This window comes from Myotis brandtii, unplaced genomic scaffold (assembly GCF_000412655.1).
Source record: "Myotis brandtii unplaced genomic scaffold, ASM41265v1 scaffold382, whole genome shotgun sequence".
In the NCBI taxonomy this organism is placed as follows: Eukaryota; Metazoa; Chordata; class Mammalia; order Chiroptera; family Vespertilionidae; genus Myotis; species Myotis brandtii.
The window spans coordinates 3,023,994-3,042,441 of record NW_005364671.1 but is presented as its reverse complement, the minus strand read 5'-3'; the positions used below and the strand labels follow the sequence as shown (position 1 = coordinate 3,042,441).

General features: G+C 43.2%; 2 protein-coding genes across 5 annotated transcripts in view; both read right to left on the bottom strand.

The window, feature by feature from the left end:
- The window catches only part of SPATA6 (spermatogenesis associated 6), a 68,999-nt gene extending 61,648 nt beyond the window's left edge, over positions 1-7,351 (bottom strand). The window contains exon 1 of one of the 3 annotated variants that reach the window (XM_014544816.1): positions 7,104-7,351. In XM_014544816.1, coding sequence (XP_014400302.1) covers positions 7,104-7,229 — 126 coding nt within the window. In that variant the 5' untranslated portion in view covers positions 7,230-7,351. The remainder of the gene's footprint in view (positions 1-7,103) is intronic. The other 2 variants (XM_014544815.1, XM_005872515.2) reach the window with 2 other exon arrangements.
- Positions 7,352-10,528: 3,177 nt separating this feature from the next.
- BEND5 (BEN domain containing 5) overlaps positions 10,529-18,448 on the bottom strand; it is a 1,007,185-nt gene continuing 999,265 nt past the window's right edge. The window contains exon 13 of one of the 2 annotated variants that reach the window (XM_005872514.2): positions 10,529-10,707. In XM_005872514.2, coding sequence (XP_005872576.1) covers positions 10,626-10,707 — 82 coding nt within the window. In that variant the 3' untranslated portion in view covers positions 10,529-10,625. Of the gene's footprint in view, positions 10,708-16,615; positions 17,154-18,448 lie in introns of those variants that run through there. The other variant, XM_005872513.2, reaches the window with a different exon arrangement.

Below are 18,448 nucleotides of genomic sequence, written 5' to 3'. Positions count from 1 at the left end.
TAAATCCTATCACTTAATTCCTGAAGGGCTTACATAGAGCAAACTGGTTCTGAGTTGGAGAGAAGGGAAAGCTCAGACCAGTGGTGATCTAACTGGAATAAACACATCCAAAATACTAGGGTGCAAATAAGGTTACCTTTTATTCCAATAACAATCAAATTCTCCCTTCCCTCACCCTGTAGATCAGTTACTTTCTGGAAGTCCAATGTATCTTCCCTAAGTCCCCTCTTCATTCTTCCAATTGTCTAAGAATCAAATCCAAACCGGGGTCTATTAGGCTTTCACAGTCAAATAGAGACAGAATTACTAGTAAGCACTGGGCATTCTACTCCTGCTGTTGCATCTGACTCCCACGTGGTGGCACTGTTGAATACAGCCCAGCAGAGTACAGAGACACTGCAGGCCAGCTGGGGAGTTGCTATGGTTCTTTGAGGAAGGATAACCCTAGCCTAAAGGAACCCCATACTTTGACCCTGAAGTTTTCCATTCTTAGTACTTGCTCTTTCAAGCTTAAATACCCAGCCACATTTCAAGAAACAACTAGCCATATTTTCACTTAACTCTGGTGTCTGACTCTTCAGACCCAAACCTCTGTCCCTTACCCTCCTCTACTATTCATGTTGAATGAACGGCAGCTTTTCCTCCTGAACTTCAAAATACAGAGTCTTATTCTCCCCATTTCTCAGATCATTTGTCCTCCTTTCCAACTCATTTCTTTGCCTGCCTATTCTGAGTGGTCAGTCTCTCTTATTACACAATAATGGTTATCTCATAATTATACCCCTGGTAAAATATCTTCTCTAGCAGGCACCTACCACAATTGATTCAAGGAGAGGATCAGACTTTAATTTAATATAAGAAAGAACTTAAAATCCAGAGCTCTATAAAGTCTGCCTCAAGAGGTAGTGGGCTCCTCATCTCCAGAAATCCTTAAAAGAGGCTATTTGAGCAACCCCCGACCAATATCCCATCATGACATGTGGCTCAGAGAGGACAGGCTTGCCTGTATTAACTGTCACCCCAGCCCCCCAAACAGAACAACTATCACAGTTTTCCCTTTTGCCGAAACTAATGAATCATGATTCGAGTAATGTTTTTCTGTGGCTCCAAAACCATTTTGCTTAATGAGGTACTAAGTCTTTATAATTAGGCCCAGAAGGAAACGAGGACATGGCCCTTAAGAGCAATAATTATTTCAGTTATTTATGGTAATAAAAATTGAAAATAGGAATTCTTCCTCAGAATGTGACTATTTATTCTTTTACATATTGCCTAACAGGCAATTACCCTATTAAGGCGGCGTTTTGTCGCTAAAGACATTAATTGAAATGTAAATTAAATGTAAATCAGCTAATTAAATTGATATGTAATGAACTTGTCAGGCGGGCCTCTCTGATCAGACGCATTTCACTAATAAACAAGCATGGTAGCCGCCCAACACGCAGCTGAGGGAAGGGTGCCTGAGCAGTTCCCTGGGAAGAAGGAGGGAGGGGCTGCCTTCCCCAAATCTTTGGGAAGAAAGGAGACAGTTCCTTCAGGCCCTCAGTAACATGTTTCCCTGTGATATGTCTCTGGGCCTCTCTTCAGTGGTTTCAGCAGATACAAGGCCTTCAGTTACAAAAGCTAGAAAATTCAACTCACACTGCATCAGGCGGATGGAACACCCAGAAGTAGGATGGATTTTAGGGTGGCTTCTCCATTTTTCTCAGGTCCTTTCAGCCATGCATGCTTCCCATGTTGGCTTCATCTTTAGGTTGACATCTTCATGGATACATATCACATGTGGCGGGGGCTATTGTTTCTACAATCACTGAAGGGAAATGCTGAGGCTTGTGCCAATTGAACCAGCACAGCTTTGCAGCCGGTATTCACTGCTACAGTGAAATAGTGAGACTTGCGTATAGTTGGTAGATAGCTACTCCCCCTCCCAATAGCTGCTTCCCCCTGGAATGCCTCTCCTCTACCTGGGCATCCCAGAACCCTGCAGACTAGTCCAAGATTCAGCAAGGGAAGGCTTAGTGCCTGACCTAAGAGGGGCCTTCAGAACCCTGTTATGGTGCCTTCAGAATGGCTGGCACTGATTCTGATCGGTCAGTGCCCTTGCTATGCTGGTTGCTAAATATTTTGAAAAATTTTCCCATATTAGATCACTCCTAAACCAATACCTGTGATTAGGAAAATTCCATTTACTGATTAGCTACATCCCTGAATTTACACCATGGCAATGGGAAGAATTTTTCTTGATTAATCTAGACTCTAGACCAGGGGTGGGCAAACTTTTTGACTCGAGGGCCACAATGGGTTCTTAAACTGTGCTGAGCCCCCGGAACAACACCCCTGCTCTAGACTCTTGAACTTGAGTGTGCACCAGAATCACCTAGAGGGCTTTTACAACAGACTGCTGAGCCCCACTCGCTGAGTTTCTTATTCAGGTGTGGGCCCTGGGACTAGATTTCTATGCAATACCCGGATGATGCTGATACTGCAGGGCCAAGGACCTCACTTTGAGAGCCGCTGCTTTAGGTTTTTGCCAAGCTTAGGAGAATTGAGAGCATATTATTCAAATCATTTTCTATGTTGGGTAGTTCAAATAAGGAACATAGGCGAGAAAAACTGCTCTAGGCTAGGGGTCAACAAAGTATGGTCCACAGACCAAATCTGAGCTACCAAACATTTTTTTCAAATCAAGTTGATTTAGGACACAGCCATGTCCATTTGTGTGTGAGCTGTCTATAGCTGCTTTCATGCTATGTTGGTAGAGTTGAGTATAATTGGGATGGATATCTTATGACTGGCAAAGCCTAAAATATTCACTAACTGATTCTCCTTGAAGAAATGTTTGCCAACACCTGCTCTAGACCAATCAAGGCCACCTCTTAAGTTGAAAGTGGGGTTTATCTCATCCATTAGCCTGACCACTACAATAACTGCAAAGTGAAATGGATGGAAAGAAAACAATCCATGTCTACCATATTCCTCATCTGTTAAGTGGGTATGATCATCCTTGCACTAAAGAAGGCTTTGGAATCAAGTGATGAAGTTTACACAAGTATTAGCAGAAGCAGAGGCAGACAAAAGAATTAGTTAGCTTCGAGGATATGGGTCTGAGGCATAGCAAGATTTATATGCATACAGTCCCCTGGGCTACCTCAGAGACCCACGCATCAGCAGACTGACCTCAGCTACATCTGTAAATTCCCTCAGGTTTCTCCTATGTACCATGTTCTAGCAAGTGAGATACAGATAGTTTTATCAAGACAAGACATCTGAAAACATTAATTTACCCATCCATTCACTCATTCACTTAACAGATATGTACTGAATACCCACTTCAGGTAAAAACTGTTGAAGGAATTCAGCAGTGAACACAATGGGTCATGCTACAGTAACACTCACAGTAGTTCAGCTTTGCCCATGTCCATAGAAGGTCTGTCATTGGTTCTAGGCCTATTTGGTGGGAAAATCCATAATAGATACCCTTTATCAGGGTATCTATAAACCAATTGCTAAGAGGTTTTTATTTTTTGGTTTTAATTTTACTTTTTTATTCTACTAAAATAATGAATTATATTGATTTGAAAGGTTTAAAACCAAACTGATATCCCAGGAATACACTTGACTTGGTCAAATGTCTCATCTTTTTCATAAAGGGCTATATTTGATTTGCTAAACTCTTATTAAGGATATTTATATATGTACTCATAAGAGAGATTGGTCTGTAGTTTTCTTTCCTTAAGTGTGTTTGTGTGTGTTTAATCAGGGTAATATTAGCCACATAAAATGAATTGGGAAGTGTTGCCTCCACTTCTATTTTTCAGAAGACTTGGTAGAGATTTCATATTATTTCTTTGTTCAATATTTGTTAGAATTCACCAGTGGGACCATCTTGCCTAGAAGGTATTTGTGGTAGGGTTTTTAACTATAAATTCAATTTCTTTATAGATATAAAACTATCTGTATGATCCTTTTTTCTTGCCTAAGCTTTGGTAGTCTGTGTGTCCATATAATTTTTGGATTTAATCTAATTTGTCAAATTTATTGATAGAAAGTAAGTCATAACATTTCCTTCTCCTTTATTATTTATAGTATCTGTAGTTATATCCTCTTTTTCATTCCTGATATTGATAATTTGTATCTTCTCACCTTTTCTTTTACTGATGAGTCTAGCATGAGGTTTTTCTGATTTATTGATTCTTTTCAAAGGACCAGCATTAGGGGACAAAAGAATTATTCATCTGGTTATTGTGCACCACCACAGACTGAGTGCACACCTGGGAATACATCCTAAGGAACTAGTGCAGTGGGGGTTGTGGGTAGTAGTTGGATATAAGTCTGAATAAGAGAGATTTTATTAAATGGGGGTATTAACCTGTGACTGAGGACTTAGCATCCTGAAAAGACACCTGAAGCCAATCCTAACATGCGACTTTATGGTTCCTTTAGTCTTGAATACACACACACACACACACACACACACACACACACACACACACACACACACACATACAGGCCTGCAGGAAATGAGGAAAGATGCTAGAACTGCCTTGGCAAAGTATTAAAAAGGGCTAAGAGAATAATAGTCTGGAGGAGCCTTGGTTGTTTGGCCAGTGTGGAATGTCACATTGGTCCACTCTATTTGTGATATCCCAGTAAAGAAACCAGAAGAGCAGGAATGCCCAGTGTCTGAATGCCCTGGTATGCACATATGCTAGAGGACACCAGGGAGCCACAGTCAGTCAGTTGGCTTAGGTGCTCAGGAAAAGGCTTTCCAAAAAGATTCTGTATAAGCAGCAATCAGGGAGGGAACAGCTAATGCTATAATCCTAATCCAGATGAATATGGCATGTTTGAGAAACAGAGATTCTGTATAAGCAGCAATCAGGGAGGGAACAGCTAGTGCTATAGTCCTAATCCAGATGAATATGGCATGTTTGAGAAGACCAATGTGTCTGGAGAATAGAGGACAGGGGGACTGTGGTGAGAGTAGAGGTCTGAGAGGTGCTTAGGGGCCACGTTACGTAAGGTTGTGGATGCCAAGCTAAGATGTGCACATTTCAATTGACCCATTTGAAACTTTGTTTGCTTGTTTAAGCGTGGTCAGGAAAAAATAATGGGCTCTCTGCAGGGGAACGTGGATGCCAAGCTAAGATGTGCACATTTCAATTGACCCATTTGAAACTTTGTTTGTTTGTTTGTTTAAGCATGGTCAGGAAAAAATAATGGGCTCTCTGCAGGGGAATGAGGTCTCAGTCGGTTTGCTATAACAAAATTCCATAAACTAGGGCACTTAGAAACAGATTCATTTCTCATAATTCCAGAGGCAGGGAAGTCAAAGATCAGGATGTTAGCATTCGGTGTCTGGTGAGCACTTTCTAGTGATAGCTGTGTCCTCACATGGTGGATAGAGACTAGGGAGCTCTGTGGGGTCTTTTTTATAAGAGCACTAATCCCATTCATGGGGGCTCCACCCTTATGACCCAATCACCTCCCAAAGGCTCCACCTCCTAATCACATCCCATTGGGCATTAGGTTTCAACATATGAATTGGGGGAGGGGGGACAAACATTCAATCTGTAGCAGATGACATGATTTATATTTTTGTAAAAAGAAAAAAAAGCACTTTGGTTTCTGTGGAGAATGGACTACAGTGGAGTGGAGGTGAAAGCAGGATCCTTAGGAAGGTTTTGCATTCACACAGGCTGGAGATGGTGATGGCTTGGCTCTAATGGAGATGGAGAGAGGTGGATGGATTTGGGGTGTATTTTGTAGGTCTATTAATGTATTAGAAATGAAGGATCAAAAAAGAGGCATCAGGAATAGCAACAAAACATTTGGCCTGAGAAGCATTTTGCATGGATAAGAGGAGGATATTTGGGGCAGGGATTTAAAAAAAATGTGGAAATCAAAAATTCTGTTTAAGTTTGAGATGCCTTGTCATCAAAAGACTATATAAATCTGAATTTCTGGGATGGTGTTAGGTTAGAGATGAGGATCTGGAATTATTGGCACAATTTGTGAGTTTTAAGTATTTTGAGTCTGGGAAACATTTAGAGAGTTAGGGGTAGTGTCTTGGTGTAAAAGTGCTTGGGCTTTAAATCCTCTCTCTACCACTTACTAGTGATGTGGCTGACCCTGGGCACATCACCCTTGTGTCTCCAACTCCTCATTTATAAAATGGGGACTAGAGTACCTTCTTTCAGGGTTTCTGGGATAATTAATAACATATGTAAATCTGGCATTAGCAATAGTAGATGTTGGAGACACTGGCACCATCGTTTTACCTGGTGAAAGCCACTTGAATTATAGCCTTAGTATCTAGGAGTAAACATGCTAACCCAATTCTTTGTTTAACTCATGATCCCTATACAAAAACAAAACAAAACAAAAAACAAAAACAAAAAAATACCTAGATAAAGCCTCATACAGTCCTGCACTAGGGTTGGGTTGGGTATAGAAGTCTTGGTGTAGGTTTCCGCTACAGAATGGTTCTGTGCTACTAATTCACATTTGTTTTCCAGTGTTTGGTGAAGCTGTAAAACATCTTCAGTGTTTTGAAGTCATGGCTTGAAGTCAACCAGACCAGGGTTCAAATCTCCAGTTTGTCTTGACCTTATCCTTAAGTCTGAACTTCAGTCTGCGGGAGGGCTGCAGCAATACTGACTTCCCATGTGCAACCTCATTGGCATGAACAGCCCACATCAGCTCCTTCAGGATCTGCATATTTAATACATATGTCAACTGGCATCTTTGTCATTTTTACTTTAATGCGGCTCGTCAGGAGCTTAGCATTGAGGAGCCCTTGAGTTTGAAGCTTACGGAGCAGTTAAGCTCCCTCCTGGGAGACTCCAGACCTGGAGACTATCAGTGCATGGAGATGAGCAATTGTGTCTATTTGCTTCCCTCTTGCCAGAAAAATGGAATGTTCCGGATTTCATCAAGGACTTACACTGTATTTCAATGAGCTGTGTGTACATTGTGTGATATGTAATTAATCTAGAAAACTACTCATCGAATAAACTCAGGGAACCAGCCACCTTCTATTAATTTCCTTTAGTTATCAGCAGAAAATCTCTGAATGTCTGCCGGCTGTGGCTCCTACCCACCTGATGGGAATGGTCAGTAAAGCTGAACCAACGATGGCCTTGCTGATCATCAAAGTGCTGACATGTCCATGCTGTCATCTCATGACAGAGCTTTGAGTCAGATATGGCAGACAGAATAATCCCCATTGATCCTGGAGCTCAGAGAGATGAAGTGGCTTGCCAAGGTCACAGGAAGATTTGTTTCTCTGCAAAGCCAGGTCATTAAAGGTAAGGACTCTGGGGTTAGGCACATCTGCATTCAAATTCCAGTTCTGACAGTTACTAGCTATGTGACTGACCCTAGAAGCCCTGGTTATTGCCCACTCTTCTGCCCTTGCCCTCATCCATGCAGGGAATGCTGCCCAATCTCTGACTGCCGGCACTTGCATTTCTGTGGCCGCCAGAGCCTGTTTGCCCCCTCCCCGCAGCAGCCCAGAAGTGATGGAGACTTAGGGTCCTTGGGAGCAGCCTCATCCAAAACTGATGGGAACTGGTGAAAAATACTAGCTCCCACACCCCTCACGTGGGATGATTCTGAGACATGAGTCCACTGGCTCCCCGGCTTCTGCACAGGACTAAGCTCAGGTTGTCCATGGTAGCAACTTGCTGAATAACAAATATTTCATTGGCTGCCCCACCTTCCTCAGCTCATTTTCTCATCTTCCTACTCTTTTCTTCAGAGCACTTCTTAAACGCAGCCCTTGTACTGAGGTCCTTCTCCCAGGGTCTGTTTCTTAGGGACCTAAATTAAGACAGTGAACTTTGACCAATTATTTAACTCCTCTCTGATGTTCAGTTTCCTAATTTGCAAAAATAGGATCTGCATAGTACTCACCTCAGAGGTTTGTAGGAAAGTTTAAAGGACATATTTCATATGAAGAGTTTTGCAGTTCTGTTCATACCAGCAAAATGTATAATAGCAAACAATGGGAAATGACCAAAATGTTGAAGAGGGAAATGGGAAAATAAATTAGGTTTTCTCTGTATGGTAGAATATTATATAATCATTAAAATTAATGTTTTCAAAGAACATTCAATGACATGGAAAATTACACATGAAAATTATATACCACACAATCCAGCTGGGGAGCTCAGTGGGAGGAAATATCTAAAACTGTAAATATGAATTACCTCAATTTTTCTTAAAAATGTATCAAAAATACATTAAAAGTTATTCATCTCTTAATAGTGTGAGTTATTGTCTTTATACTTGTTTCTATTTTTAAAATTTTGACAATTTCTAAACAGTTCATAATAGGATAAAGGAAATGTTACTTAGAGAAATTGATCCTACCTTTAAGATTTCAACTATAATAAAAAAATGGTGTCTAAAAATGTATAAAATCTCAAGTACTTTGTGTTTATTTTCCTTTTTTCTGGTCAAATGCACTGATTATTAGAAGGAAACTCAGCTTTCATGTAATGTCAAAGTGGACAGTCAGCAAGGGCACGGATCTGCAAAGGCCCGAGTGCCTAAATCTGTGGTCCTCAGATCCCAAGCTTCAGGCTACTCACCTCTTTCTTCACAACTTCAGTTCAGCTGCACCTCTGGCTGCTATCTGTGCTTAATTCCAAGCTGGAGGGTCAATGTAAGACAACAGTCAACAGGCCTGGCACTGATGGCTCATTTGGCTCAGCTCACTTGATTCAGCTCTAGGTTCATTTCTTTGGAGGATTCCATGACTTACCTGCCCCATGTTGATCACCCCTGTACATCAAAATCTCTCTGCATCCAACCTCCTCCATACTTCATCCTACATTATTAGGTAAAAATTAGATGGGAAAAAGCCCATTTATCCATCCATATGCCCAACTGTCCGTCCATCCATCCATCCATCCTTTCACTCAACAAATAATCAGTGGCTGTGCAACTCTGTGCATGCACTGTTCTAGATTCTTGGGATGCAGAGTTGACTCAGACACTGTTCCTACCAAACTTCCCAGCATGGGACAGCAAAGACAAAGCACTCATGCCTCACCCGACCACCTGTGTCCATGTGTAGCTAGCCCCAGGCTGCCTGCCTCACATTTCCTCTGCTCACCTGATTTTAGCACAGCCAGAGTGGACAGTTCCATGTACTTGGCCAGCATACCTTATCAGGTGGATCTCGACTGCCTCAGGGATCAGCCTTGCAGAGGAACAACCAGGAAGTGAAGGGAAATTTGCGCCCCAAAAGGTAACCCTCAACTGTCTTACTTTCCATGGGGAAACAACTCTAAGGAGTGTTTTTATACCATTTCTAACAAAGTCCCTAGAGGGATTGAGATCCATTTCCTCCCAGAGGTAAGGGATCATTAACACACCCTTTACTGGATTTTCTCTCTGCTCTGTCTCACTTTTGACTCTCCCTTTACTTCTGCTTCTAGGTATCACCCTGACAAATAAGCTGATTGCTCTCTGTTTCTTGTCCTACTCTTTGCTTTTGGAAGAACCCAAGCTAAGATCCATGGTGGGTATTCTGAATGAATGAATGGATGAATGAATGAATGAAGACTGATGATATTATAACAAGAGGAGAGAAGGACACAGTTAAAGCTGTATAAATGAGTACCTATTGGTGAAAGAAGACCCTATTACCTACCTCATTATTCATTTACAATGAGGAACCACAGCTTCTCAGTGTGCAGACCAGTGTGTTGGATTGACTGACTATCTTAGAAGTACTGAGCCTGAGTAATGTAGATGTGACTAATAATAAGAGTTACCCTCAAAGGGACACTTCCATTTGCTAGGGACTTTATTCACATCATGTCATTTATTCCTCACTAACCTCCTGTGACCCAGGAATGAATTAATTCCATTTTATCAGTGAGGAAACTAAGGTTTATAGAGGTGGCTCAAGATCATGTGGCAGAAGAGCTGGATCTGTCAGATAGCAGAGTCCATACTCCTGTGCCCGCCTGTCTACATGAGTCTATTATGGCATCTCATCAGGAAGCTAATCCTCCAGTTGTTTGGTAAGCAACTTAAAATGCACACCTTTGAAATCAGGGTGTGCCTTCTTCTCTTAGGGCCTAGGGCAGCCATAGCGGGTCTGTGCAGTGAAATCCTATATAATAAAAGGCTAATATGCAAATCGACCAAACAGTGGAACAACCAGTTGCTATGATGTGCACTGAACCACCAGGGGGCAGAGGCTCAACGCAGGAGCTTCCCCTGGTGGTCAATGTGCTCCCACAGGGGGAATGCTGCTCAGCCAGAAGCCTGGCTCACGGCTGGTGAGTGCAGCGGTGGCAGGAGCCTCTCCTGCCCCCAAGTCAATTAGACATCCCCCAAGGGCTCCCAGACTGCGAGAGGGCACAGGCCAGGCTGAAAGACACCACCACCCCCAGTGCACGAATTTCATGCACTGGGCCTCTAGTATAATAAATAATTCATAAGTCTTTGTGTTACTGTTAACCAACACTTAAGATGAAACATTGTTTTATTTATTCTATCTGGCAGCTCAGGGGTGCTCCCTGGTGTCAACTACACAGTGATGTTAATTATATCCACAGCACTGCACCTTCTGTATGCAAGGTTCACCATGTCACCCGCTGGTCTCATCTCTCCAGTGGTCTCTGGTTCAGCGTCAGGTCTGAGGACAGAGAGAATCCTTGGGAAGCCGGCACCAGTGTTGTTGAGCTGAGAATGAAACATTACTAACTAGACATCTTTCCCACAGCATTAGGGTGTAGCAACCTGACATACTTTTCAAGGTAGATATGAGACCATTCTGCAGGGTAGGCAACTGGGTGGGGAGGGGTCCTAGGACCCCCAAATGGCACAACTGTAGGAGCCCTTAGTGATCACCTACTTAGACAGGCTTGTCTTATAGATCAACAAGCAGGCTTAGAGAGGGAGAGTGGCTTTTCTAAAGTTATATAAATGCTAGTAGATTGAGATTAAATTCCAGATATTTTTGCTCCCAGTTCAAACTCTTTCTAATGGATCATTTTGAGTCCCTGTCCCTAGCCCTTATCCCCCTCCTATTGTGTGGTTGTAGGATGGATGCTTGCAGAGAATGTTTGTTCCTTCTCCCCACTACACCCATTTCCTTGAAGTTCCTGAAGCCACCCTGTGAGTTAGGAAAATAATCATTCTTAATTCCATCCTTAGGTGAGGAAATTGAAGTTCTAGGAGGGAAGATGACAGCAGCTAAATCAGGCTTACATTCGGGCCTCTGGGTTAACCCTCTTCCTAACAAACCACATGGCCTGCCTAAGGGTGACGAACAAATGAACAAAAGAAAGAATGAATGAATAGATAAATGAATGAACTTACTAAAGAACAAATTAAGGCAAGCAGGATGAACGAGGTTTAATTTTTGAAAGTCCCTATCCTGTGTATTTGCATTTCAACACAGTGTCAAGCCCCCTGAAGCTCCTCTATGGACCAGAGCAATGAGGTATTTATTCACAATCGTGTACCCACTACTCTGACCACCACCCAATGCTCAGCCCAGTGGAGAGCAGGCCTTAATGAGCCCTTCTAAACCTGAGCAGAAATAAACATGCTGAAACCATGGCATCTATCTCCCAGGAGCAGTATGGAAAGGTATCGGGATGTTAAGGAGAGCAGCTGCTCCCTTCATAACACCACACCACAGTTGTTGGTTTTACTTATAGTCCAGAAGGGTGTGAAGAAGGAGAGAGAGAAACAGGAACACAAAGAGATGCCGGAAAGAGATCTGAACATGAGGTCACCCACTAACAGTCAGGAAAGGGGCTTTGGGTGAGCTGTCCACCAAGGGTCTGGCTGGATAGAATTAGCATCAGCCTCCACTGGGGCTGGGCAGGAGAGGTGGCCCTGACATCCCGCTGGGCACAGTCCAGGGAGGCTGGGCAGAGGGGTGACCCATTAATATGGATGAGATGTCAACAGAGAAGATAGAATTTCAAATGAAAATGTAACCTAGGACCTCTGACTAGGAGTTGAAGTGAAAACGTGCTTAGAATTGACAATGATCTGTCATCTAATACTGAGTGATGCACACACAAAAACATTCACAACTACACACACTCATGCATTTTCATACTCAAATATAAAGAAGTTACAAAAGCCTCATACATAATACAACTAGACTAGTGTGCACACACACATGCACACTCACACTTAGATCCACCACAGTCAATTATCTGTCACCCACCCCAGCCTCTCCTCATCCGTCTCCCCTCTTTGTCTCTCTCCCATGGATGCTCTTAGCTTTAAAGTTTGACAACTTTGTATACGGGCCTGCAAGCTAGGTTTGCTCTACTTTGCCCAGGGGGTTGCCCTTGTTTGGAAACATCCAAAGGCAGAAAGAAAAGGAGGAATGTCCTTCTCACAGAAATGTTCTGCTCAGAGCAGCCACCTCATTCCCATCAGCGGTAGCATTAGCAATACGTGAAGACTCCCACAGAATGGTTACTCTCTGCCTGGCCTTTGCAGGGCCCTGGGACCTGAGCGGTGAGTAATACTGATTTTTTGCCATCTCTAATCATCTTGCCCCAAAAACAATGCAAAATTGAGTTGGGAAAACAAAGCTGATACCCAGGAAAAGTGAAATACCAAAGCCATTTCTAAGTTCCAAAATGAATGTTTAGATAAGAGTTCTCTTAAAAGCCCAGAGGAAAAGTTATTTGTGAGGGCTGGGAGGTCAAGGAAGACTTCCTGAAGGGGGGTCTTGAAGGATAGGTAGAAATTAGGGTTGCAGAGAGGAACGGGAAGCACTTAACAAACACAAGATGTTTAATACATTTTGTTGGATGATCATGACAGGGCAATCCAGGTCAAAGGCAGAGTGGACCAAGTGGGGACATTTAGGAGATCTCAGAACAAGGGGAGAAAATACTGGGAAATGCTTTTTTTAAAAAAAAGTACTTTCCCATTCATCCTCTCATCATAGCCTCATAGTACTCTTGGGAGTAGGTTGCCTGGGATGTCACGGTATCAAAGAGTAAGAAACTGAAGGCAGTTGAAGCTCTGGGGTAACTCCAGACAGGGCAAGATTTACTTAATGTCACAAGGCCAGGCAGTGTCGCTCACTGGTACCCAGCAGGGGGCGCTCTAGCCTCTCTTCTTGCCTGCCCACTTCCTTCTCAGGATAGAGCCACAAGCAGGTATAAAGGGTAGAATCTGCTACCAACTAGTGTTCTGAGGGGAGAGAAGGAGACAATTGTACAAAAAGGAAGGGTGGAGGGAGGAGGAACATACTGGGCCTCTACCTTGCTCTCACACAACCCTTTATAAACAATGCTAGGGTCTTTTTTTTTTTTTTTTTTTTGGCATCAGTCCAGAGGCTTAGAAACAGAACTGAAGGTCTGTTTAGCCTCAAAAACTGAAATAGGCAAGCAGGAGCCCCTCTCCCCCGGCCCCAGATTCTTGTTCTAAGGCCACAGCAGATGCTGGGTCCCAGCCATGATGATATTGTTAGCTTGGTAGCAGCAGCAGCAGCAGCAGCAGCAGCAGCCAGGAGTCAATACCTAATTTTTCTTGTGCCTTTGAATAGGAGAGGGGCGTAGGATGGGCTGTATCCTTTCATGGTAATTCAATGGCACCCCTGAGGCTTGCCTAAGAGGACCCCGACTTATTTTCTTAAATTGTAAGAAGAGTGCCAGCCATAAAAATCTGGAGTGATTAACATTTGTTGAGCATCAATTCATACATCTACCAAATACGTACTGACCTAATTTACTGTGTGCCAGGCATTGTATCCATTGCCTGTTTAATGCTCCCAACAGTCCCTTGGGTTGGTGCTGTCCTTCATCTCAGTGCTGAAACCCTTCCCCTCTAACTTGAGATCATGGGTATAACCTGGTCCAGAAAAGCTAGGGGTTGCTGAGCAGGCCAAGGTCTCAGGAGGTCCACTCGAAACCCCTCCTCTCTTGGTCAGGCTTTTTCACTCTGCTTTTCCAATGTGAAGAAGCAGACAGTACTACTGCAAAAACATCCTACAATTGGCCTTATACCCATGTATTTTTTCTGTTAAAGCAGCAATTTTCAACCTTTTTCATCTCGAGGCACACATAAACTAATTACTAAAATTCTGTGCACACCAAAAAATATATTATACTTTTTGCTGATCTGACCCCCCAAAAATTAGGTATGATTTTGATTCATTCACACCAGACAGCTATTGGCTGTTGCCACTCTTTTATTTGACAATCTAAGGGAAAAGAGGTCAGTGCCCCTGACTAAATAGTCAGGTACTGCATGTTTTAAAAATTCTTGTGCCATGGCACACCAGCTGGAAATCGCTGGACTAAAAGAATGTTAAATGTTCATGGAATCCATATGCTGTAGTTTATAGACATTTAATGGCACTCATTTAGCATTAAAAAATATTTTTCATCTGCACAATTCATTCTCTGACATCAGTTATGTAACCTCCTGCCTCAGGTCATTTCAGAGTTACAGACTAGAAGGCAATGCTGCAGAGCATCCAGCATCCCCCTAGAGAAGAGTCCCTCATTTCTTCCATGACAAATGTTTATTCAGACTCTGCTTGCATACCTCTGGTGATGGGGAGTTCACTGTTTCCATGGGAGCCCATCCAATGATTGACAACTAGGAAGTTTTCCTGATTTGGACCTGAAATCGGTCTTACTGAGAATACTTCCCTGGATGTGGTCTTTATATTTGACAACACAGAAAAAGTTTGCTTCTTTGGGACAAAAATAATGTCCAAAATACAGATTGTGATTTTGCCTTCCTACTTCTACTCCCTCTTAGGTTTTGTCTCAAGGACAAATAGCTTCAGTCTCCTCTTCAATTTCTAATGGGAAATGATTTACAGACAACTCACCATCCTGGTTGTATTATCAGTAGCATAGCTACCATCTATTGAGCACCTTTTCTGTCATTTCCCATACCCAAATTCATTGAACCTACATAACTACTACAATGAGATAGACATTACTATTACCATCCTATGGGTGAGAAAACTAAGATTCAGAAAGGTTCAATAACATACCCAAGATCACCCAGATATTAAGAGACAGAACCAGGGTCAGGATGCAGAATTAAAACCCAGAGTTGCCTGGCTCCATGTGTTTTGCTTGTAAACTATGAACATATTCACTGCTTGTGAGGCCTGTGATCCAATTAATCAAAGCAATTTTTAAAAGTGGGGCCTAAATCTAGTCACAACATATAGAAACAGTCTGACCAGGGAAAAATAGATCTGGACTATCACCTCCATTACTTTATGCAATCTGCCTCTATTTATGCTGCCTCAAGAGAAGCTATTCTTTCTGAAAGGCCTGCCACCCTGTTGCCTCATGTTGAGCTGGTTGCAGTCAACTAAATCCCCAGGACTCTGACATGGCAACTGCCAGGAAAGTTAAGTTTCAACCGTTCTTCCTTATCTTGGTTATAGAGTCCCTGACAACTAAGTGAGGTTGGCGGGTTGGATCTCAAAGGAGTGAGAGACCTACAGGGAAAGGTGCCAAGAACACTCAGAGGGACAGAAGAGCTGCATCAACCACTTTATTTGTGTTCCTCTGGGCAACGAGCACCCTGGGGAGAAGCTGTATACACAACACAACATTTGTAGCCAGCGAACATATGGTTCTTTGTTATAATTTCTGAAAACCAATAAGCAAAGGGAGAACACGCTTTGCTCTTCATTTTTGCATCAAACTTAGAAAATCTTCAACCCAAAGCAAAAAAGTGCTTCACTGGAGCTTTGTGCTAAAGGCCCTATCTCCCTGGAGCCTCCCTTCCTCTCCCTACCTCCTAATCCTCATTTCCGGGAGGTCACTTTAATTAGCAGGCTGTCGCGGTGAGGGTGACTCAGCCTGCTGCTTCCCCGACAGGGGAGGGAGCAGACTCTCCTGGACCCATTCATCATACAAAGGCACTTGACTCTTTAGAAAAATGCACAACATTAAGCTTGCCCCACCTTGGGAATTGCTGCTGCTGTTGTTTTATTTTATCATCCCCACCTGCCTGGGAGCGCATCTTTTCGTCTTTTGTATCTCCCCTACCTGGCCATCAGCCTTCCCCCCTGTCAGACTATCAATGCCGGCCTCTTCCGTGGCCAGGCTGGATCTGTGACACCAGAATCTGGAGATTGAGTGACCAACACTTTTTTTGTCTTTGGAGCTAAATTCTCAATGAAACCACCCAGGCCATTGGGAAATAGCTCTTGGAATAGTTTTCTGATGTTGCATGCTGGGATTTGGGGGAGTCAGGGAGCACGCAACTCATGCATAAAGTGACCGAATGTCTGAGACCACTGTAATTTCGAAAACTGTCCCATTATTCCCAGCAGTACAGGTGTCTCTGGGTTGCATGTGTTGTTGATGTTGCTTTGGATCAGCAGATATGGGCACAGCTTTTCTAAAACTATAAACAACCAGAGCTTATTTTAAAAGGTAACCATCTGGCCCTAACCGGTTTGGCTCAGTGGATAGAGCATGAGCCTCCGGACTCAAGGGTCCCAGGTTCGATTCCGGTCAAGGGCATATACCTTGGTCGCGGGCACATCCCTAGTGGGGAGTGTGCAGGAGACAGCTGATCAATGTTTCTCTCTCATCGATGTTTCTAACTCTCTATCCTTCTCCCTTCCTCTCTGTAAAAAATCAATAAAATATATTAAAAATAAAAATAAATAAAAGGTAACCATCTGTAGTAACTGTACAACTTCAACAGGAAAAGGGCTGGAGAGCACAGACTTCTGACCAACCTCTCAAAGGGATGTGCAGGTTTTCCTCTTCCCGTGAGCATCTCTATGTGGTGGGAAAGGGCATCTGTACTCGCCTGGTTTGCATCTCCTATTTTGTTCCTGAGCTGTAAGCTGAAGCCTTACAATTGATTTTCCATTGGTAAAAGGGAAAATCAATGATGAAATTTCTCATTTTTCTCCCTTCCTCTTCACTAGCTTATTCCTTATCCCGCAGCCCTTCTCTTGGAAACTAGAAGGTGATTAATGTTATGCCCCAGCAGAAAATGCATGCTCCACAAGACCTCCCAGGACTTCATGTCCTTAAAAAGAGTTTGAAGGGTCTTTGTGGTTCACTGAGCTCTTCGTGTCCCCTTTGCTGATGGGATAGCTGCTGGCCGGGCCCCGCCGGAGTGGGTACTTGTAGGGAGGGGGTCTTTCTTTCCTGCAAAGGGGGAGATGACAGAAAGAGAGAAGAAGGACAGCACATATACACACTGTATGAAATCATTTGTGTGCATGTCTATCTCCCCCACTGGATTGGGACCGCCTAGGAACAGTGGCCTTGTCTTGTCCTGGGAACCCACCTCAGGGCCTGGTTCAAAGCAAGCACAGTGGTTCAATGAATAGTGGTTGGTTGGATGGATGGATGGATGGATAGGTGGATGGATGGATACATTACATCATTCTGGTTCTGGAAGAAACCTAACTTCTTATACCTCAACTCTTCCATGTTTCCACCTTGATTCTACCTCATTCTATCTATTCACAATGAGTTGGGGGTGGACACATAGAAAGGCTATGGCTTGAGAGAGCCTAGGACCCATTCCCTTCACAAGCATCTGGGCTCCAGAGCCCTCTTTATATTTCTCAGTACAGCCCGATTGTGGAATTTCATATGGGTCTGTCTCTCCACAGTCTGGGGGCTTTTATAAGTCAGAGATGTGTCTGGTTCATCACTGTGTCACAGCAGCCAGTAGCCAGCAGGCAGCACTCAATGCAATATCCTTAACACCACTTTTCAGTAACCATCCACTGTCTGGTTGGCTCACACACTAGACTATGAGCTCCTTGTTGTCAGGGACCAAGTCATATCCACTTTTTCATTTTCCCTCACGCAGGGCCTTACGTTGTGACTGATAAGTTGGTGTGCCATTTATTCATGCTTTGGACTAAGATTGATTCCCAGTGGAAAGAGTGGGCTTCAGAGCCAGAAAGAACTCAACTGAATTCCTAGGACTGCTATATATGAGAGGTGTGACCTTGTAAAGTTATTTAACTTCTCTGAGCTTTATTTGTAAAATGGGGATAAAATAGTCCAACCCTGTAGGGGCATCATGACTTTAGATAAAATAACACGAGTAAACGCACCTAGTATCATTCCTTGCCAATTGTAATTTACAACAGCAGGGTGCTGGGTACTAGGTACGGTCCCAAAATGAGTCAGTCATTGATGCTGTTCTTAGGCTGCATAAGTTTAGTAGAGGAGAAAACTGAACAAAATAACTACACAGAATAATAAAGAACTATAATGCATGGCAGGAAGTGGTAAATGGCATGAAGAGGGCAATCTCTTATTCTATCTGGATTAGGACTGAGGAAGTGACTTCCTGTAGTCCCCTACGCTCTGACCTTGGAAGAGCCATTTCCTTCATTGTTGATGACTGAGGAGTAAGGTAAAGACAATAGGAGGCAGCACACAAAAGGGACATCGTGCTTCAACACCCTCCTGCCTTCCCC